The 22,210-nt window shown below is 49.2% G+C and overlaps 1 protein-coding gene across 2 annotated transcripts in view; it reads right to left on the bottom strand.

Annotated features, from left to right (window-relative positions):
* Nucleotides 1-19,091: 19,091 nt before the first annotated feature.
* The window catches only part of THBS2 (thrombospondin 2), a 28,048-nt gene continuing 24,929 nt past the window's right edge, over nt 19,092-22,210 (bottom strand). For both annotated transcript variants that reach the window (XM_060029622.1, XM_060029623.1), the window contains exons 21-22: nt 21,703-21,842; nt 19,092-20,838 (exon numbers count right to left, since the gene is read on the bottom strand). In XM_060029622.1, the coding sequence (XP_059885605.1) occupies nt 20,831-20,838; nt 21,703-21,842 (148 nt within the window). In that variant the 3' untranslated portion in view covers nt 19,092-20,830. The remainder of the gene's footprint in view (nt 20,839-21,702; nt 21,843-22,210) is intronic.

Here is a 22,210-nt window from a genome sequence, read left to right as displayed (position 1 = left end):
TAAGGAAAGAGAGAACATCTTCACAGACATGGCAGCATTGACCTTACCTGTCATCCCGTGAGAATAAAATTCACAAGCAGTGAAGGTAATGTGAAGCTGCAGCCACACATCCCACAGAAAAAGCACGTCATTGACCTGAGAGGATCCATCCTGGGAAATGCTGTTGACGACACTTTCCTTCACTTAAACCGAACTTTCATTTCTTCTAATGCTAAACCTCTTAAATGGAGCTGGCGATGAGCAAAGTCTAGGATTTGTGACGCCCTATGTTTAGCATCTTCCACCTTACCCTCTGCACTCCTGCCGGGCACATGCGTGTATGATGTGGACGCTCTTCCTTGGTTGGAGGGAAGATAACTTGTTAAAGTGAAGCCTGCCTTTGATCCCACTGTGACGCCTTCACCACGTTTCTGGAGCGCTGCTGGGCAGTAAGCTTCCTGCTGACCTTCGTGAATATCATCTTATGCGTCCATCTATGCATATATCTCATGTATTAATTTTATCTTCCCAGGAAAATTTACAGAGACTCACAGCAAACTTTTGAAAGAAAGATTCACAGTGAATCACAGGCAAGTTGAAATGTCACATGGATTCTGTTTTCCATGCTTCCTTCTTGCAAGGCTGTAAACTGTGATTCCTCCTCGGGAAGTACCACCTAAAATGCAAATATTCCTTGGTAACAGGGTGGGATCATCTGTCCGTGTGGCTCAGGTTCTTCCTGTGGATACAAGCTCTTAATGTTATTCTGAAGACTTTCGCTAAGAGGTTTTCAAGCTCCCGGAATTAATTGTTCGGGGATATCATTCAACAGGAACAGCTTCTAACGAAGGATCAGGGCAGCGAGCGTGTGCCCACAGCAGCAGCCTGCAGATTAGATCTTTCCAACTGTCTTTGGGGACACGAGAGATGGAAAACCCGGCCCTGACAGATCGCTCCTCAATCACCCGGCCAGCTCGGCTTCTTTCCCTCTCTCCCTTTGTCAGGTGTAAGGGTGAAATGCAGCATTAGCGAGGCCACCAGTTCCACGTGAGGACCAGCCCCAGCTCACTTTTCCCCGCTGCCCTGATGTCCCACCCCGGAGTTTCTATGACACCTCTCGAGAGCTGCTCAGACAGACGTTCCAGCCCTTTGTCTTTCCGGTAAATTAGAGAAACTCAGCCCTCTCCTCGCTATTATTTTTCCTTCTCCCAAACTTGCTGACTAGCCACCTCTGACGGCCTGCCCTGCTGGGTGGTGGAGGTACGCCATGGGGTGACGGTCCTCCCTGTGGGAGGAGCACAGTCCCATGGGAACGCAGGGAGCCCCGGGAGGCCCCGGTGCAGACCCAGGCAGACAGGACTCCACCTCCAGCGACATGGTCATCCCGGTGCGGCTCCCGTTCGCCCCACCGTGGACCCGGAGATGCTCCCCCACGCTGGGAGGATGAGGGGAAGGCGGGGCAGGAGGGCTTAGGCTCAGAGTTGGGGAGAGGATGGGCTTCCAGAGTCAGTGACTAGGAAGTGGCCTCAGGCCCTGGGTCCCATGTCAGTCAGGCCAGTTCTTCCCTGGGTGGAGGTGGTGATGTCACACTCGGGGTGTAAGTACCAGGTTCTTCATCCCTAGCTGGGCCCCCATTGGGGTGGCCCGGGGGACCCTGGAGGGAGACAGGGCTGGATGGGGAAGGGGACCCCTTCCTCTCCAGTTGCTTCCGGCAGCTCCCCTCCCCTGAGCAGGTACCCCGAGGTCTGCACCCCGACCGCGGTGGTTTCTTCTGCAGAGTTGCTCTCATCACACCTTCTGGTGTGGGGGGCACCAAGCCAAGCCCCCAGCCCAGAGGAAGGTGCCCTGGGCCTGGCCTCGCTCTGCACAGACTGCACTCCAGCTCTGCGGCGTCCTCCGCCGGCTCCTGAGCCCTCCCTCCCACCCTGTGACCACGAGCTCCCCTTCTCCTCCTTCTGTCACCACTTAAGTCTTGACCCCTACCTGGCCACTCAGGGCTGAGTTCCCGCTGTTGCATAAGCGCAGCCCTTTCTGTCCCTCTGCTGGGCCCTCACTGCCTCGCAGCTGACGATCGCGTTTCCTCTGGGCTTCAGACACCTCACTTTGTTCCTGGATGTGGGTATGGAAGCAGGGGCCCTCAGTGCTGTGGCCACTTTGCAATAATAGTGGAAATCAACTCGAAGTGAGGGTGATGCCCTGCTGACACGCAGGGACACATCGGGACGTCGATGAGCTGGAAGCCCTCCTCCCTTCAAGGACCAGATGGATCCCTCCCCAGCGTCGTGGGGCCTGTGTGAGTCAGATGCTCTTCGACCTGCACTGGGAAGTGTCCCCAGCACTGCCAGCTGGCATCTGTGCTGTGTCCTCCGTGTGCCGTGGCCCTTGCCTTCTTCCCTCTGAGCCCTGACACCGCCCACAGCGTGGACCGTATGACAGCACTGCTCCGTGGCCGGGGTGTGCTGCTTCCTGTGTTTATCTTTGGTTGCCCAGCTGGGCACTAAGCTCATTAGAACAAGGACTGGGCTTTCTCTTCTCACGAGCCAGTAAACTCTGCCATAAAACTAAAATTATGTTTGGTACCTGCCAAGTGATGACAGATCAGATGAGCATCTTCCATTTGCTATGGGTGCAGGGAGTGATTTTTCTGTTTTTTGGCATTTTTATATATCGCTGTATAACCAGAAGAGGTATTTGATAGCTGCTACCAGAAAGCCTCTCAGGGAGAAAGCTGTGTTTAGGAAGACAGATTCCTTTACAAGCAGCTCCAGGACGAAGGTGATTCCAGGGCAGGAGCTGGCGGAACAAGGAGGAAGGGAGGTGAGCTGCTCAGAACTGAAGTAAAGGAACAGGATGCAGGTCAAAGAAGGGGGCCTGAGGACCATGGCAGAGGCCGCAGGACTCTGGGGAACGAGCGCCTCGGGGTTGACTGAGAGCTGCCTGATGTACCGCAGTAATGCCCTCTCGTCCCCAGATTTCCTGTATGCGCCGCTACTCACACAGGTCTCAGCGTGGTTTGCTTGTTTGCTCGTTTCTGTGTGTTTGTATGGCGCCTGACTGTTATGCAGGGGGTCGGCAGCTGGGTTGGGGGGTATGTGGAAATGTGGAAACAGCACAATTCCTTATCTGTATCAGCATTCATAGAACACGGCAATGTGGGGAGCTCCACCTGAGACAAACGCTAAGTCAGACCAGGAGGGATGGTGGGGAGGCTGGGTGGTGAGAAGCTGCACGTACAGGGCCAGCCAGTGGGACGGAATGACATCCCCTGCCATGGACAAATGATATATTTTCTACCTATGTATGTATGCATCCATCTACCCATCATCTACCTACGAGAGAGGATGCCATCTTCTGAAGGTAAACAAAGGTGTTTGCCTCAGTCCGCTCAGGCTGTGTAACAAGACACCCCACACTGGGCGGCTTATAAACAGACACTCATTTCTCCCAGTTCTGGAGGCTGGGCCTCTAAGATCGAGGTGCCAGCAGATTCAGTGTCTGGTGAGGACCCAATTCCTGGCATCTTCTTGCTGGGTCCTCACATAGAGGAAGGAGCAAAGGGGCTTCTGGGGCTCTTTTATAAGGACACTAATCCCATTCACTAGGGCTGCACCCTCATGACCTAATCACCCCAGTGACCCCACCTCCAAATACCATCACACTGGGGGGTAAGGCTTCAACATGTGAATTGGGGGGGGGGGTGACACAGACATTTAGTCTGTCACAGAATTGACAGCAAAGATGCCAGACCTCCATAGCCATCGGTCATAAAGAGGACACTTAGCACCCTGGAAATGGTCTCCTTACACCCACATGCTTACACGTAAAAAGTCACTGTTCGTTACAGCCATAGATGTTTATCAACTGCTGGTTTTGCTCCAGACACTGCATCAGGCACTGTATATGCAGGCAGACTCCCCTTGACGGAGCTTCCAGATTTCGCAATATTTACCAATTGGAGTTTTGTGACAGCCCTGCACCGAGCACGTCTGTCGCAGCCATTTCTCCCAGCAGCGTTTGCTCACTTCGTGTCTCTGTCTTACATTCTGGTAATTCTCACAATATTTCAAACTTGTTCATTATTATCTTATTTCTTATGCTCATCTCTGATTAGTGATCTTTGAAGTTACTGTTGCAAAAAGATTACCACTCACTGTTGTTGAGGAAAAAGCCTTGAAATTATAAGACAAGTTTTGCCCAATACTGTTATAATCTGTTTTAGTAATAGACTTTTTTCCAGTCTGTCAATAAAGAAGTAAGCAATATAGATGGACAAATTATATACATAATTTTTCTACCAATAATATCTAGGTTCTTAGTGCTTTATCATTATAGCAATAAGAAAATACGACACCAATGGAAATGTATAGCAATATGAATATTACTTTTGCACAAATATTGCAATTCACCCAGTCTTTCCTACATTCCTTTATCTGTGTCTGTCATGTTGTATAATTTAGCTGTACAGGAAATTGCAAAGGACGTGGGAAAGGGATGCTTTAATTTACCAAACTCTCATACTGATTTTACACAGCAAGTCCACGCAAAAAACATCCAGCCCCCAGGTGAGTTCTGCTTTGGGGTATGTCATGGGTTCTAGCTCAGGTTAGAAAACATTAGAGCGGGGGCGGTGAGATGAATTAGGAGATTGGGACTGACGTATATACATCTATGCACTAATACGTATAAAACAGATAACTAACGAGAAAAAAATTAAAAGATACGCTTCAAAAAAACACATTAGGAACAAAAGAAGTTGTTAGGCTTATGGGTTCTCACTTTCTACAGTTAGAATATATAAATCCCTTTCCACATATTAGCTAACAATTCTGCCCCTCTCAGAAATGCAAGATTTATTTCTCATTTCTCATGTGGTTTGTGCCTTTTAAAATGTGAAGTCACCTCACTCTGTTTTGAGATGGTCACCTGTCTGAAAGGGGCACACTGTAACTTCAGTGATGGTTCTGTGAGTTCCATGTTGGGAGGGCGTCTCCCAAGGTGCCTGTGAAGGTGCGTGTGTGTGCGTGTGTGTGTGTATGTGTGTTTGCAGGGGTGAGGAGATGATTCACATGGGTAAACGTTACTCTCATATCCATAAGGTATGTTACCTACAGATATTTCATAAAGACACTGTCCTTTATTCCAAAGTATATATTCAAAAGAAAAACAAAATGTAATTGTCTCAAATGACTTGTAAAAACGTCTCTATATGTTATTAAACCTATAGTTCTCTGAAAGAAAACACGGCATGTTTAGAATTAAAGTAGACAAAACTTTTGCTTCTGTAAGTTTAGTTTATTTTCAGGAAAACAGTGATGATTACAGTTTAATATAATATAAAGAGAATATGAGCATATTTAGGCAATGTAATGTTTATAAAAAATATACAGTATGTTTGAGGAGAAGTCTTGATAGTTAAAACATGAAGAAATAAGGACTCGAGGTTTTGGGGTTTTGTTTAATACTTGGCTTGTTTTATGTCATGTACTCAGGTTTGTCTATTTTTCACGGAAAGGCTTTACTCTGGTATTTCTGCTGTGCCAGGAGGATTGTCAGGCTTGGGGCTCTGGTGCAGCAGGAAAGTCACCCGGTCCTTCTTCAGCCCATCTTCCCTCAGCTGTAAGAGGAGGGGAATCACCCCACCACCACCACCCCCCATCACCCAGGTGCACAACTTACACACAAAGCCCCGATGCAGCTGGGGTCCTGGCAGGGGTCTCCAGGTGCCATGCACAGCCCTGGGCTCCTGGGGGGTTGTGGAAGAGAAGGGTCCCCAGGCCAGGGAGCACAGAGGCCACCCTAAATCACAGGCCAGGTCTTCAGACAATGGAAGGCCATTCAGGGCAGGGCTCAGGTCTCTGCCAGAAACTGCAAGGGAGATAGTAACCTATGAGTTTGCCACTAGGGAAACCCTGTGGTTACCTCGACTGGACACAGGGCTGGGCTCAGTGGGAGACCCTGCCTCCCCAGGACCGGGGTACTGACTAGACACAGGCTGTGGAAGTAACACCCAGTGAGCCAGTTTGGGGAGCTCAGGCCCTGCGTCTGGGTAGGACGGACCTGCAGGCTTGTTGTGGGGATGGAGTCATCTACTGTGAAATGCTCGGTGATCTACAAAGCTTGTCTATTTCTCCTTTACTTTCTGTGCATGAGTGTCCAAATTATTACCGAAGAGGATGGAAATGTGCTCTGGTTCACACAGACCCATGCAGGTGCCCGACGTGACTGCCGTTAACAACACCACCTGCGAGACGGGCCCGTGTGCCCAAGCCCTCCCCGGCGACGGCTCCTGCCCTGTCCTTACAGCTGTCAGTCACGAGTCCTGAAGTTACCTCTGCTCTGCCTGCGCCCTCCTCACTCCCCTGGTCCTAAGAGTGTGAGATCCGTGAGGGCCGTGTCTCTGCCAGCATCATCACAACCACATCCCACACACCTAAGTGTGTCTGAAACATATGATTCCAGGAAACATTGCTGAACGGTGAGTGAATGAATCTTTCCAAGACCACAACTGGTCATTCCTCCTCCCGGATTCCTCAATTCCTAACACTGGAACCACTCCCCACCCCCGTGCTCCCACACAGAGAGCATCCCCTCCAACAAGCTGAGCATCTCACAGCCCTGGAGTGCAGAGGGCACATCTCTGGGGGGTCCAGCAGTCCTCGGCCCGCCGGGTCTCATCACGCCCCGGATGTGCCGCAGCCCTGGCCACAGGCATGAGTGTCTCCCCGGCCCGTTCTGACGGGCCAGCGTTCCCTGCCACATCATTAGCCTCACAAAAGGCCCCTGACTGGGGTGCTTGTGGGGACTGCGGCGGTGGAGGCCATCAGCCCCAGGAATCCGGGTTCTTCTTACTTGAATCGTCATAATTGCACTTTTCTGGGAAGCTTGGAATCTTGATGTCTGACAAAATTCATATTATTTATTGAAGGTGAATGTTGCAACTCGCCATTTCATAATAAAGTAAAAGCTGGATATATTCTCCCTAGCCATTAAGAGAACCACAAATTATTTGCTGATTTGTTTTCATAGAAATATTTTTTAAGTCATGTTTTGGCAAGCAGTGTAGTAGCTCTTTCTGGGTTTTGAGCTTTTCTTGAACAAGAATTCTGGACTTAAAATGTTGAAGACCACTTCCATTTAAAAGCTAAGATAACTTACAAAACACTGTGAGAAGATGAACACTGTATAACTTAGTGTCATTAAAAGATGCAGATTCTCAGTTTATTAAGGTGCAAGGGAAACACAAACAAAATAAGCTCAAAATAATGGTTGCAAGAACGGAAGTGGGTCTTGAAAACAAAAGACAGACAAGACTGAAAACAGTCCAATCCCGGCAGCAGGTGGGGTCCTGGGAACCCTGATGTGGCCCCGACAACGGTCCCTGAGTGTGGAGTTTGGGGCTCAGGGAAGGGAGACAGGAAGCAACGGACCACCAGCATGGCTCGGGGCCCATCAGACACTCAGAGGGTCCCTGCAAGCCCGCAGGGGTCTTCCCGTTTCTCAGACGGGAAACTGGATGGTTTAGTCAGAGCCACACGGCTCGGAGATGACAACACACCTAGAATTTGTGCCCGAAACCTCTGCTTCCTATTACAACACAATGTCTGCCTTTTACAAACGTTAACTTCTGTTCACGCATGCAAGTTATTTTCTAAGTAAAAGATTATAAAATAATAGCCCAAGAGTCACAGGGTCAAAATCAGAGGCCCTGGGTCCCTCACGTGTTTGTTGTATGATCTTACACAGCTCCTTACCACCCTCTTTTAGGGTTTTCGTTTGCAGAAAAGGGCAATTCCACCCTCCTGGACCAGCTCATTCGTTATCAGAACTAAGTGAGAAAATAAGGTATCAAAATGTCTAGTTTTTCCTTTTACAAATGAATCGTGTTTCAGATGTTATTTTTCTCCATCGGGAATGTATTTTGACGGCAATTTCTCTTTCATCGTTTTACCGCTGAGCGGGGTGAGCAACGTGGAGCGGGGCTGGCGGACAAGAAGCACAGAAGCTACAGAGACCCCCAACCACTTGACCCCTGACCTGATGACCCTGACCCACACCCGATGATCCCTGGGGCCGGACTCCTTAGCCATTTGAAAACACACTGGAACCTCCCTCCGCCCTCTGATTAAACTCAGGGTTAGATTCACCCTCCATCCCTCTTACTTGATGCAAAGATCAGATCATGAAGACGCTTCCGGCTGGAAGATGCCACAGGCTGGCCCGCGCCCATCTGCTTGGCGATGCCCGAGTCTGGGAAGGTCCTTGCATCTCCTCCCGCAGTTTTAACAAGTTTTCGTGGCCCCAGGCTCTCTCACCCTCCCTCTCAGAAGAGCAACCCCACTTCCCCATCGTAACGGATGGCTGAGCCCTCAGTCGCACCTCCTGATCAGAGGACAGCACCTCTGCTCTTCCGGTTTCCTGCTGCATTGGACCCTCCTGTACCCAGGCCCTTCACAGGGCCCATCTTCATTTGTTCCGTGGATGCCTTTGCTTCTTGCGAACAGGTGGCCTACGCTGACACCCCACTTCTCTCCTCTCCCCTCGGCTCCAGGTCGTGAGTTCCCCTCGGGCTTTTTCCCACGGAGCCCGCGTGCCCATCTCCAGATGTGAGGGCTGCTCTGCTAACTTCTCTCCCTGGGCCTCCCTGCAGGGGAGCCTGGGCCAGCTGCCCTTCCCTGCTCCTCCCCTTGCGGGCCCACCTGACGGGTCCCCAGATGCTGCAGAGGAGGAAACGGGCTACTGGGGGTGGGAGGGGATGGTGGGGGCCACGGGAGCTGATTTCAAATTGTGCCCAGTTTCACTCCGTTTTGCCAAAGGTCTTGAACTCTTTTAAACAAAATCCCTGGTATCCTTATGCTGCAAAGACAGGCATGCCCTGTCAGAGGTTGGCATGAGGAAAGAAGAGAGAAAAATAACACGCCTCTGATGTGGACACGTGGACATTTGTGGCGTCTGTTTTGCGCCTGAAGTCAACTCCTATTCTCTCCATCTGGCCGTCAAACTTCTTCAACAAATGATGCAGGGTCTCTTCCAGGAATTGGGGAATCCTTTCCAGAAGCAGATTCTGTGTGCTCCAGGAAATCCCAGTGCATCACATGAAATGCTGTTTCAAACTCAAAATGGTGAGCCTCTCAGAAGACTCTTCTAAGCTGGGAAGGTTAGACTCCAGCCCTTTGAGGACAGTGGCAGAAACACAGCTTGGACAACCAGAGAACACCGTCAGCCCTGGTCACATCACTGTGGTTCTGTGTCCACTCCATCTCTTTGGTGGCGAATCAGCTGCTTTTGGAGAAGAACAGTGTAAATGCATGGCTTTGCACTGTCCTGCAGGCGGGACGGGGCATCCTGGGCGGTGCTGTCTGCCTTTGCAGGAACATCTACACACTGCCCCAAGGTAGATGTCCCGTGTTCCTGAGCTATGCCCATCCCCTCAGACCAGCCCCAGCCTGAGCTGTAGCCAGGTGGACATGGCCGACCCTCTCTGACCCTCCCCACCTCAAGCACTGATGGTCTCCCATTTTCATCCTCACGGCCTCCTTCTTCCCGCTTAGCCCACAGGTGGGTGCAGCCCCAGTCGTGGGATGATTAAAAGCACTAGGGGGTTGGGGTTGGGGGGCAAATGGCCTGGACTCCTTCCTTTCAGAGGGACCTTCTGGTTCCTCAAATGGGCCCGAGGACTATTGAGCTTGAATTGCCCATAGCAGTGACCCCTTGGTGACGGACACGTTAATCCCCTCTGTCACTTTCCGGATCCCACTCCAGCGCCAGGAATCACCTCCAAGATAAGTAAGCTGATCCCAAGCCCATGGCCACGCTCCCCTTTGGGGCAACCGACCTGAGACAAAGCCCAGCGGCAAAGTCTCCTTGGTTACTGGAGAATCGACAGAGAAACGAATCGTATCATCATAAAAGCCATGACCTTCACACTCTGTTAGCATCACATCATGACCGTCCGGCACTCCGGGAATGAAGCCGTCTGGCTGTCCACACGCTTCGCAGGAAGTCCTCGTCCTGCACAGGCTCCCGGGTCTCCCTCTCTGCTGCCCCTTTGTCTGTGCCCCGGGGCTGACTGTCCTTGCTCGGATAGCACAGTCTGCTTTTAGCAAATCAAACTGCAGGGAACACATTCAAGCTTTTAAAAATGCATTCCTTTGGAAGGTTACACCCAGGATTTGGGTGTTTCTCCTTCAAGGTTAAGGCTTGGGGAGGTTCCCCTCCGTGAGGACGACCTCGCCTGAACCAGGCCGGCTCATCAGGACCGAATTTTCCAAGGGTCCCACCTTCTATTCAGGCTCAGAGGCTCCTCGCAGCGGGACTGCATTTCTCACGCCTCCCCCATGTCTGGCAAGAAGCAGGGCGGCCGTGGGAAAGTGACTTGAGGCCTGCTGAATCTTCTCCAGGCCTCCTTGGCCTGGTTTGTTCCTGCTGAAGGTTTAAGGGAAGTTCCCCCTGTAAGAGTTCACATGAGCAAAGGCTGTTTGCCAAGTCACTTTGTCAGCACGCTGTCCCCCGGGAGGACCTGCCCACACATCCACACAACGGTACACATCGTAGGTGTCGTAGTCTGAGCACGGGCTGGAAGAAGAGCTTCCAGACACCAAGTATTTTAGAAAAGAGTGAGTGTATTGAGCACGAAGAGCAGAGTTAGTGAGGGGCCCTGCGAACACAGCCAGCAGACTTCCTGATAGACCAGGGAGAGCAGGCCCCCTGTGTGGGCTGGTAGCCGACTTTTAGAGCCTCAAGACAAAGAAAACTTCTGCTGGCAGGAGCGCTAGGTGATTGGTCAAGATGCTGCAAGGTGACTACATGGTGATGCTTTCGCCTAATATGGAGTCGGGGGCTGTCCGGTTTAGGTCAGGAGAGCCCACGGCAACAGTTGCTATGGGGGCTCGGTTAATTCTGGAATTTTTGTCCTGTGTCCTTGACGTAGTGTGTCCTTGACGTAGGGCTCCACAGTAGGGACACCGGATCTCGAGAGCTTTTTTTCAGACACTCCGAGCTTGTTTTCAGTTCTTTTAGGAGTTTTATCCCAAGATGTTCTGAATTTGAGTCAATAATTTTCCTCCCACGGCGAATAACGGTCCGTGATGGAGACAAAGGTGATGGCTTGCCCTCTGCTACCGAGTTGATTTGGGACAGGACTGACGCGCTTTTCCCCAGCTGTGGCTCCTGAGCAGAGTGCCTTCTGTCCAGAGCCCTCCAGCCGCCTGTGTGCCTTTCTCCTAGAACACGACGCAGGTTTCCTCGACACGCCCTGGGCAGGATCACAGCGGGGTGTCCGGTCACCGCGCACGGGCAGCGATGACCCTCTTCTCCTCCAGCTGAGGGAGCAGGTGTGGGAAACGGCATTCTTGGTTGAGACGGTCTTTGCCTCTCTGACCTCACGGTTGGACCTCGTCCAGCTCTCAGCCGGGCTTTGGCAGGGTGGCCGGGGCCTGGGCTCTGAGCCTGAAGGGCCCGCCTGTGGTTGTGACCACCGGCCTTTATGTCTCTGTCCCTCCAGCCACCGTGAGCACAGGCCTCGTGACCCTGCTCGCCGAGCGCACGGGGCAGGGGGAGGGCAAGGGAGCTGCACCGGGGGTCCGGCCCCCCTGCCTTGTCACGCGGGGGCCTCGGGTCCCCTCCCCCCGGGCCCAGTTCCGAGCCCCACTGTGCTCAGGCCCCGTCTTCTCCACCACCACGCCTGCTGCCTTCCAGCGGCCCCTCCTCTGCTGCCAGCAGCGTCTCTCCTGCCCCGAAGCCCCTTCTGCTGGACTTCCTGATCCTTCAGGCCACTGTCTCCTTTCTGTCTCCTAGCCGCTCCCAAACAGCTCCGATGAGCAGTTTCATTTATTACTGTTACTATTAATTTCATTTCATTCATGCACTGGCCCCTTAAGGACTTTGTCGTTCCTGCCCTACAGCAGACAAGGAAACTGAAGCTCAGAACGGCTAAGTCACTTCCCCAGAGACATACAGTCAGTGCGGGGCTGAGCCCCGCGGGGAGCGCAGAGTCCTCTGCTGCTGGCCTCTCACGATACCCGCCTCCAAAACGTTCCCGTTGCTTCGAGGGCAAACAGAAACTCATAGTGCCTTTCAGTGACTGCTGACTTCCTGTGAGTTCTCCGCTAAGAGCGTCACGTGGACCTGGTGTTTACACATCACAGCGCTCAGGGAGGGTGTTGAAGCGGGTGTCCTCCTGGCACACGTGATAAAACTCAAGTCCCTGGGGTTTAATAACTCAGCCACGCCAAGCGGCCATGCCCCGGAATTTGGGCATTTTCTTCGCTCTTGTAGCACAGCCTCCCAGACGCAGAGCAGTGCGGAACAGCACACACAACATTATTCGCTGATTTTAACCCTTCTCTCGGTCACACGGTGGTTGGATTCAGCTAAGGCCTTGGATACTATGAGATCCTCTGACATTTAGACCAGCTGGGAATCCAGGCGTGGAAGGCCCGTCCCTCCCACAGGCCTGATGCCCTGGCCTTCCCCCTGCCTCTAAAAGCCATTCAGCAGTGGAGGTAAACCCGAGGGTCCGTCTTTCTGTCCTGGGGCCGCCACCCCTTCCTCACGCCCAGCCTGTTCACAGGCCACGTAGGGGTGAGGGCACTCGCCAGCTCTGGACATCGGCCCGTCTCATCTCCTGGGAGCTCGGGAAGGAGCCGATGCTGTTCCCCCACCTTGCAGAGCGCGAGTGAGACTCTGAGCACGTACCACCTGCACGGCCGGCAGCATCAGAGCTAAAGTCAGAACGTGGGTGCCCTGGCTCCAGAGTGTTTCCAGCTCCGAAGTCACCAGGGGTTAGCAGGAAGGGGACACAGGCGGGCCTGGGAGGAAGAGGGACCAGAGGTAAAGTGCAAGACCCCCAGAGAGGGCGGAGGGCGGATGGCGGCTCGGAGACATCGTGCCAGCTTCGCCCTGTCCTGGTCTATGTGCATCCACCTAAGTTCTCACCCGACCGTTCATTTACTACGTGCTACAGCTATGATCGTGTTCTCACCCGACCGTTCATTTACTACGTGCTACAGTTATGATCGTGTTCTCACCCGACCGTTCATTTACCACGTGCTACAGCTATGATCGTGTTCTCACCCGACCGTTCATTTACTACGTGCTACAGCTATGATCGTGTTCTCACCTGACCGTTCATTTACCATGTGCTACAGCTATGATCGTGTAGTTCCCATTTTTACGTTAAGGTGAGATTCGTGTCACATAAAACTAACCAGGTTCAAGTGTACAATTCAGGGGCATTTAGCGCACCCACAATGTTGTAAGACTATCACCTCTGTTTAGTTCTGGAATGTTTTTATCTCCATGAAAGAAACTCTTGTACCCATTAAACAGTCACCCCCATTCCCTCCTGCCCCAGGCTCCCGTCACCACGAATCTGCTTCATGTCTCTACAGAGTTACCTATTCTGAATATTTCAAATAAATGGAATCATACAATATGTACCCTTTTGCACCTGGCTTCCTCGATATTCAGCATAATATTACTTAGGTCGAACCGTGTCATAGCAGGAGTCAGAGCTTCAAACCTTTAAGGCTGAATAATATTCCTTTGTCTGGAATCCATTCATCTGTGATGGGCATTTGGGCGGCTTCCAGGTTTTGGCTGTTACGAGTAGTGATGCCAAGAGCATGCATGACATGTCCTTGTGTGCGTTCTTGTTTTCAGTCGTCTCGGGTTTATACCCAGGAGAGGACGTGCTGGGTCACATGACGTCCCTGTGCTTCACTTCTGGAGGAGCCTCCAGCTGTCTCCCACAGTGGCCGACCCGCTTTACAGCCACGGCAGCGACACGCTGGGGCTCCAGCTTCTCCGCATGTCCTCGCCGGCACCTGTCCTTTTCATTATTATAGTGGGTGCGAGGTGGTACCGCGTGGTGGTTTCTCTGGTGACTGATGTTGAGCAACGTTTCGCGTACCTGATGGCCATTTCTGTGTCTTTAGAGAAACATCTCTTCAAAGTCACTGCCCACTTTTTATTGTTTCTTTTTTTTTTTTTTTTTTTTTTTTGCCTTTTGTTTTGGGGTTAGAAGAATTCTTTATATATTCTGGACACCAGACTCTTATCAGATCTATGATTTCTAAATATTTTCTCCCATTCAGTAGATTGTCTTTTTACTTTCCTCGCAAGGTTCTTTGATACAGAAATGTTTTTAATTTGATGGTCTCCAGTTTATCTGCGACTTTTTTTTTTCTTGTGGCTCACGCTTTTGGTGTCTTATTTAAGAATCTGTTCCCAAATCCAAGGTCATGATGATTTATACATGTTTTTGTCTGAGACTTTGGTAGTTTTACCTCTTATATTTAGGTTGTTGACCCATTTTAAGTTAAGTTTTGTACATGGAGTGAACTAGGAGTCAACTTTATTCTTTTGCACGTGGAGATCCATTTGTTGAAGAGACTGTTCCTTCCTCACTGACAATCTCAGGACCCTTGTTGAAAACCAACTGGTCGTGAATGTCTGGGTTTATTTCCAGACTCTGTTCCAGTCTATTGGTCTATGTGTCCAGCCCAGTGCAACACCACACTGTTTTGAACACTGTACCTTTGTAGTATGACTGGAAATCAGGAAGTGTGAGTCCTCCAACTTTGTTTTTATTTTTCAATTTTGTGTTGGCAATTCAGAGCCCTTGCAAACCCATAATGAATTTGAGGATCATCTTTTCCACTTCTGCAAATAAAAAATTGTTGGACTTTTGATAGGGATTGAACTGAACCTGTAGTTTGCATTGCATAGTATCACTGTCCTAACAGTGTTAAATCTTGCAGTCTATAAACGTGAGATGTCTTGACATTAATTTAGGTTTTTGTTAATTTTTTCACAATGGTTTGCACTTTTTATTATACAAGTCTTTCACCTTTTGGTTGAATTTAGTTCTAGGTACTTTATTGTTTCAAATGCTATTGCAAATGAAATAGTTTTCTTAATTTTATTTTCATATTACTTCTTGCTGGTGTATAGAAACACAACTGATTTTGTGTGTTGATCTTGTACTCTTCAACTTTGCTGAATTCCCCTTTTTTCCTCCAACTTTATTGAGCTATAACTGATACCTTTAAACATTGTTTTAAGTTTAAGTTGTACCCCCATATCCATTAGGGTTTTGTACACCCATATCCATTTTTTAAATCCCCCAACCCATTAAGAAAGAAAGAGCTTGGGAATTAAAAATAGAAATTACCTATGAATGAGATATGATGGCATTCCAGTAACGGATTTTAGAGTAGTCTGATATTGTATTCTTTATCAAACAACATGCAACAGCCCCAAAGGATAATCAGCTACATGAATATGTTTAAGAAACTGCCAGGATGGACCATGTGAACAAGTCTCCTTGCCCAATTATTTAGGACCCGAGATTTGATCAATCTGGGGTTGCATGTCCTATTCCGGAACTGGCTCGGCTCACCACAGCATGGTGAAGGTCACTCCTCCCCAACATAGCAAGAAACTCCAGAGTCTGGTAGAATCCTCCTGACGCTAGTCTCCTAATTCATCTTTCCACAGCAGCTGAAACCTTTAGCTGAAGTGCCAATGATTCTTGTGTGCAAGATGGTAATTTCTAAAGAAACGGCTCCTTACGGAGAGGCTGTATCTTCATGAGGCGTGTGTGTGTGTGTGTGTGTGTGTGTACAATATTAAATATATGTCATTAAATATTTTTAATATATTCATGCATGCTATATTAAGTGTATATGAATATGTTTTGTATATACAGATATATATCTTGTTTAATAAGTGTAATTTATTCCTGAAACCATATTAAAGAAAAATAATTCAAATTTTTTTAATTGAACTATAGTTGATTTACAATGTTGTGTTAGTTTCAGGTGTATAGCAAAGTGATTCAGACCTTTTCAGATTCTTTTCCATTATAAGTTATTATAAGATATTGAATATAACTCCCTGTGTTAACCCTTGTGCTTTATCTGTCTTATATATAGTGGTGTGTGTCTGTTAATCCCATACTCCTAATTTGTCCTCCCACCCCCTTTCCCTTTTGGTAACCATAGTTTTATGTTCTATGTCTGTGAGTCTGTTTCAGTTTTGTAAATAAGTTCATTTGTATTAGTTTTTAGCTTCCACATATAACGGATATCATATGATATTTGTCTTTCTCTGTGTGACTTACTTCACTTTTAGTGTGATTATCTCTAGGTCCATCCATGTTGCTCATCATTTGAAAGTTTAAATGGGAAGAATTACATGCATTCTATCCCAACCCAGGATAACTAAACAATGTTCACAGGTAGAAAAATAAATCCACTGAAAACAAAACACATTTATATAAATAATAAACAACAATTTGAAAGTAAATTACTAGTACACAAAACGAAGTGCGGTCAGGTATTAAGGACTACCCTTTTTTCCTCTCCCTACACTACGTTTTTCAAAAATCAGCCCTCTGGGTGCAGACAGCTGTCTTGCAGTCGGACTATCTTCTTACCATGAGGCTGTAGCCCAGAAGAGGCCCCTCTGGGCAAAAAAGGCTGACCTCCCAAGAGCCTGGGGTCTGGGAACTGAGCCGGTGGCCAGGGTCTGAGATGCTGTGGGTGGGTGTTCCCCACCATCGGGTCCCGTCCGCACTCAGGCGCTTACATAAGCGTGTTCGCTGGGATGGCCTCTGACCGAAGCTGTTGTGTCAATGGTGTGGAGAATGTGTCTTTGCTGGAAATGTCAGAATCCCACTTCTCACGTGTAGTTGGTGTGTTTCGTGTGTTTCGTAGCCACTCTACGAAGAAGTGACGACTGAACGTGGTCCAAGTTTCCAGGCCTCCTTACGGCTGAGGGACCTAAACTGGAAGGCAGTCGGGGAGGCCAGCCTATAACCTCAGGCCCCCTGCCCTGGTGACCGGGGCCCCGCGTGGCCTCCACGGGGCTCAGGGCCTCCTCCATGTCCACCACTCAGGCGGCCACACACAGGGGACCCTGGACGGCAAGGACCCGCGTGGGGCGAGCTCAGCCAGGGTCAGACATGGAGGCGAGGCCCGGATGTCTTGGCAGGAATTCTGCGGCTTCCCCGAAGCTGAGGCCCCTACTGCCCAGCCAGGAGTCTCTGTCACCTCTGGACTCCTGCCCTCTGCCAAGTCACTCCCCTGGGAGCGGGGGCCCAGGCTTGGCCAGGCCCAGACGGCCCCGCTGTTCCCTCCTCTTGCCCCGGGATTCCGGGCCGTGGTCTGTGGGGTCCAGATGAGGATCCTTTAGTCCTTAGCAGAGCCGTGTAGGCACCCGTGATTGCATGACCGGGGCTATGGAGCTGTCGGGCGGCAGCTCCTACAAGTCCCCTAAGCCCACGGACCACTCCGCTCCCGTGGCCAAAACGCCGCTTTGTGAAGCTCAGACTAAGTGAGCAAAACCTGCCTGAGACGTTTCGACCCACAGCGACCCCCGGGCAGTGCGAGAGGCTGGCAGCCGGGGGTGGCGGAGGGGCACTGCCTCCAGTCTGGACCCTCAGCCGCTGCAGACTCCACGCTCCCTGGCTGCGGTGCCGTGGGAGGGCGAGCTGGCCTCTGGACCCCTCGGACGCCTGCACCTCGGGCTGGATCCCCCCGTTCAGATCACCCCCAGCTCCCCTAGATAATGGCTCATGGAGCGCGGCCTGAAGGTGCACAGCTGGGGCAGGGCGGGGCTTTTTGTCTCTTCTTTCAGGAACAGTGACTGTGCACAGTTTTACGGCGTGTGTTAGAACCTCACACAGAAGGAAAAGACACTCCACAGAGCTGCCCCACGCGTCACCTAGTCCCCCGTTAGGCCACAGACACTAAAAATTAGTTCTGGGACTACCAGGACGCTGACAGGGAGTCTGTCAGAAACTTGTATTTTCAATAAACTTCCCCCAAAATCTGAATGTGTGAAAACTGTATCGCGTTTTAATGTCCTGACTTCTCAGCATCGTTGCTAACATATGATACACTTGCTGTTTCACCAGCGAAGTGCACGTTAGGGTCTCCCAGTGGCTCCATGACCCACAGTCCAACCCTCACCCTTCTCCTTATATCTCCTTGTTTCTAAACTTCTCAAAGGCCTCTTGGGTCACTTCTGCAGGTCTAGTCTCTTCCTCCATCTCCATGTCCCCAAGTCCCTAGGTTCTCAACCCCAGTCAAGGCCAGGTCCTTCAGCTCCATCCCGCCCCCTCAGGAGGCCTTCCCTAGATCTTGTCACTTCCCTGGCAGACTCCTTCCAGCCTATTTCAGCCAAACACGCTTGTTTTCCCCTCTGTCTCTCCGCTCCCCCTGCATCTCTCGCTCTCACGTTTCCCCTATAATTGACGCCACCGTAATGCTCAGAAGTCCCGAGAGCAGTGGGGCAGCCAGAGACACCGCGGGCCACCCTGTGGCTCTCCTCCCATCACTGGGCAGCTGGTTTGTTGTCCACGTGATGTCATGATCTGACACGTGTCCCACCGAGTCCTCTGCTGCTTCTCGCTCCGGCTTGGAACGAGACTGGATCATGGGAAGCACCGCTTGTATTGATGAGGGGCCCCTTGTGTTGCCCCCGTTTTCTGAGTCATCTCAGTGGTGCTGACGCTCTCTGCACTGCTCTGTCCCCTGTCGGACAGCAAGAAGCAGCCGGAGGATGGATTTCCTAAGGTCGTGTCATAGCGCGTGACCCGGGCGGCTCCACAAACCGTGATGAGACCTGCCTTAAACAGCTTCTTTCCGTGAAGACCCCAAACGGCATCTCAGCCTGAAAAGCGCACGAGGAAGAACTGTCACGGAGGAGGCTGTCCCTGGCCCAGGAGGCAAGGCATCAGCCGGGGCCCCTCTCCTCCCCCCCGGCAGGAGCCCTGCTAGCTCTTTAAAAAAGGGAGAGAGATTCATTTATAGAAAACCTTTTTACAGTTTATTTCCTGTGATGAATCTTTAAAGTATAAAAATGAGTCTCTAGCTAAATGCAGGGTTTCAGTGGTGAAATTCTGACCATGTGAACAAATAAATAAATAGTTACAGTCTTTGTCAAAACAGAAGAGTTTCATCCATCTGTACGAGAAGTTTGTTTTTAAAAAAAAACATAAATAATTTACAAAAAAATACGGTACATTCTAAGTATTCACATCATCATCGTCCCACGCCACCGTGCTGTTCAGGCAAACACCACCGACACAGGAAGCCTACACGCTCTTCACAATCGTTACATTTAATGAAGTTCCCAACACGTCCTTGTCTTGGGAATACAGTTCCACCACAAAAAGTAAAAAGTGCAGCAAAATGAAAAGTAAAATCAACCTCAAAGGAAGCAACAAATGCAACTTTATCAGACACACGAGCAAATGAAAACAAAGTCATGGAGCCGCTCCCTACTTGACAGAGGAGTGAAGTCGCTGTTAACAGGAAGAGAACAGTTTGTCCGCATCAGACCAACAAGACAAAGTCTTCTTCCTAAACCCCTATGTGGAGTGAGATTAACGAATAGTTTCTGCAGAAACGTCATGCAACTTAAAGCAAAAAATAAATCAGACCTGTGTGTATTACTATATGACTGATTCAGGGGTATGTCTGCCGAGACAACGCTGGTTTACCCTCGGCATTCCAAGTCTTTAAAATCCTATGTACAGCAGATAACACTAAAAAATACTGAATTAAAGTCACCGGCAACAGTATATATTAAGGTTCCATTATAAACTCTTCATTATTATTTATTTATTCTATTACATTTTGCAGCATGTTTTATGATGACAACATAGTATTATAAAGTCTTGTATTTTGAAGATATTTTGCTGTAACTGTATCTTTATATTATATGCTAGTTATATGTTTACTTTTAGATATTATACTTACATAAGTGCTACTTGTCATATTTAAAATAAGTTATTGGTGAACGGAACTGCATTCTATATTCACTTAATAAATATTAGCACAACATTTATAACTGGAACCTTAATGGAATGTGTTACCAAGTTAGGTAAAAGCAATCGTCCGTAGTTTCAAAGCCTAGAATAGGGATTAGATGCCAAAATGCATTTGCTGATTTTTTCGCCTGCTGACTCTTCCCCAGCAGCTTGGAAAGGAGCTCCAGCAGGGATTCTAGGGATCAGACTTCGGAACCAAGTGACCACTGGCCACGAGTTCTCTCAGGTCCACAATGGCTGGAGGGGCGAACCACGGTGACAGCACTTCCCTAGGTTAAACCCTCACATAGACGAGGCTTTGCCAGGCCCACGTCTGCACCCACATTAGAGCCATTTTGCAAGGATATTCCTTCTTTGATGAGACAGCATCAATGAGGGCTTCCATTGTAGGACAAGAGAGTGGGGGAGGGGTATCCATTCATTCCCATAATTATTTTTGATGTTCCAATTAGTTACTTGACATCCCACATATGTGACTGGTATCTCCTGACCTCTTTCCGAAAATGGCATTATTCAGACTTGAGTTGACTCTTCTTTATAACTGACCTAACAGGATTTGGGTGCTCTTGCACCAAACTTAAGGCACTGGAAGTAGTGTAGCAATATTAAGCATAAATGCTTAATTTATGATAATTGCTTATACACAATATTCCCTTCAGCTCCATATACACATAAATAAAATAAGTACTTACATTTCATATGTAAACGTCATTCTTTTTAAACACACAAGAGAAAACAATGTAATACCATGCTCGATTTTCACTCCACATAAAGTCTCATGGATCATCAAACTGTCTTTCCTGTAGTGGGTTGATGTTCATCTTTTGTTTCCATTAATATTCATCCTCTGAAGGCACGTGGGCTTGGGTTGATGACAGGAGGTGAAGAACCACTCAAGGTTGGGGTCAAGGACAGGAGGTCTGCTAGAGAGAAGCTGGGAACACTGGGATGGACTGAGGTGTCTGGGTAACGGCGTCTACAGTACTTTGCTGGAAATACAGCAAATCTTGTTCAGACATCTGCAAAACACAGTGAACAGAATTTGGGAGATTGGACCATGCATTTTGTTTTGCTTTATTTTGTTTAACTATAACATAAAAATCACTATTTCTATTTTTAAAAAAAAGGTTTCCACAATACGGATGGATGTGTGAATGGTTGAATGAATGGATGGATGGTGGATGGATGGATGGATAAATGGAAGGATGGATAGATGGATGGATAGGTGGATAAATGGATGGAAGGATGGATGGATGGATGGATGGGTGGATGGATGGAACGAAGGATAGGGAAAAGAACACTTTACCAGAATCAAGAAGACAAATCAACATTCTTGTGTGATTTTTGAGAAGTATCTCTGAACCTTACTTACCTTATCTGTAGAATAGGGATATTTTCATATCTACATGAAGACACAGGCTTAGACCACATAGAAGCCAAGTTCCCTTCCAGATCTATAATATTTTGATTCAAATATGCTCCTAGAGTGATAACTAAAGAGAACCTTTCCCCCCATCCTTCCTTCCTTCTTTCCTTCCTTCCTTTCTTTCTTTTATTCTAGCAAAGATAGCAATCTAAAATGCCATTAAGAGCCCAGAAGGTGTAGAAAATATAAAAAGCTATGGGATAGAGTAGAGTGGGACACGTAGAGCCTGTGAATAACTTAAAAGTGTTTGTCTTACCAACGACATTCACATTGAATTTAAAACAAACAAACTGACAGACAAAACCAACTCAAGCTGACCAAAACAAGACATCTGCCTGGCAGGCCGCCAGCTTATTTCCCTGATGTGTAGCTTTTGTAAGAGGAAAAGTAAAGTATGTGTTCCTTCCCCATCCCCTGTGCCACTCACGGCCACAGTGAATAATGTTCTCACACCCACCTCTGCATTCATATTTCAGGTCCGAGAAGTAGACCATTTCTTGAGAGAAGACAAACAGACCCAGCCGCCCACCAGCGTAGGTTTGGTCATAGATCGGTCCTGAGTCCGCCATGACCTGTTTTCCTTCATGCACTAAGACTCTGAAAACAGGAAAAAAGGAGAAAGAAAGAGAATGTCAGCTCTTTGAAGCACATTCACCAGAGGGCAGGAGGTCAGCCTTCTCCTCACGAGGCTGGCCAAGAGTAACACAGCACCACCCCAGAGCCCTCCTTCTTCCCTATGACTCACTGACCATCACCCACCCCAGCATCCAAGTTGTCTCCACCTTCAGGAGCCAGGAAGAGTTTAGTGGAGTCAGGAGGCCCCTCCCTCTGCCTAACCCTAGCTCTAAGCCTCCCCCGTGTCAGCAAGCTCCTGGCCTTCACACTGCACTGAAGCCACGAGCTCACCTGCTTCCGCCCCACAAACTGTGAGCTGTGCGATAGCAAGGACCAGGCTCCACCCTACA

This window comes from Delphinus delphis, chromosome 14 (assembly GCF_949987515.2).
Source record: "Delphinus delphis chromosome 14, mDelDel1.2, whole genome shotgun sequence".
NCBI classification, from domain to species: domain Eukaryota; kingdom Metazoa; phylum Chordata; class Mammalia; order Artiodactyla; family Delphinidae; genus Delphinus; species Delphinus delphis.
This window is presented reverse-complemented; position numbering and strand designations above follow the sequence as displayed.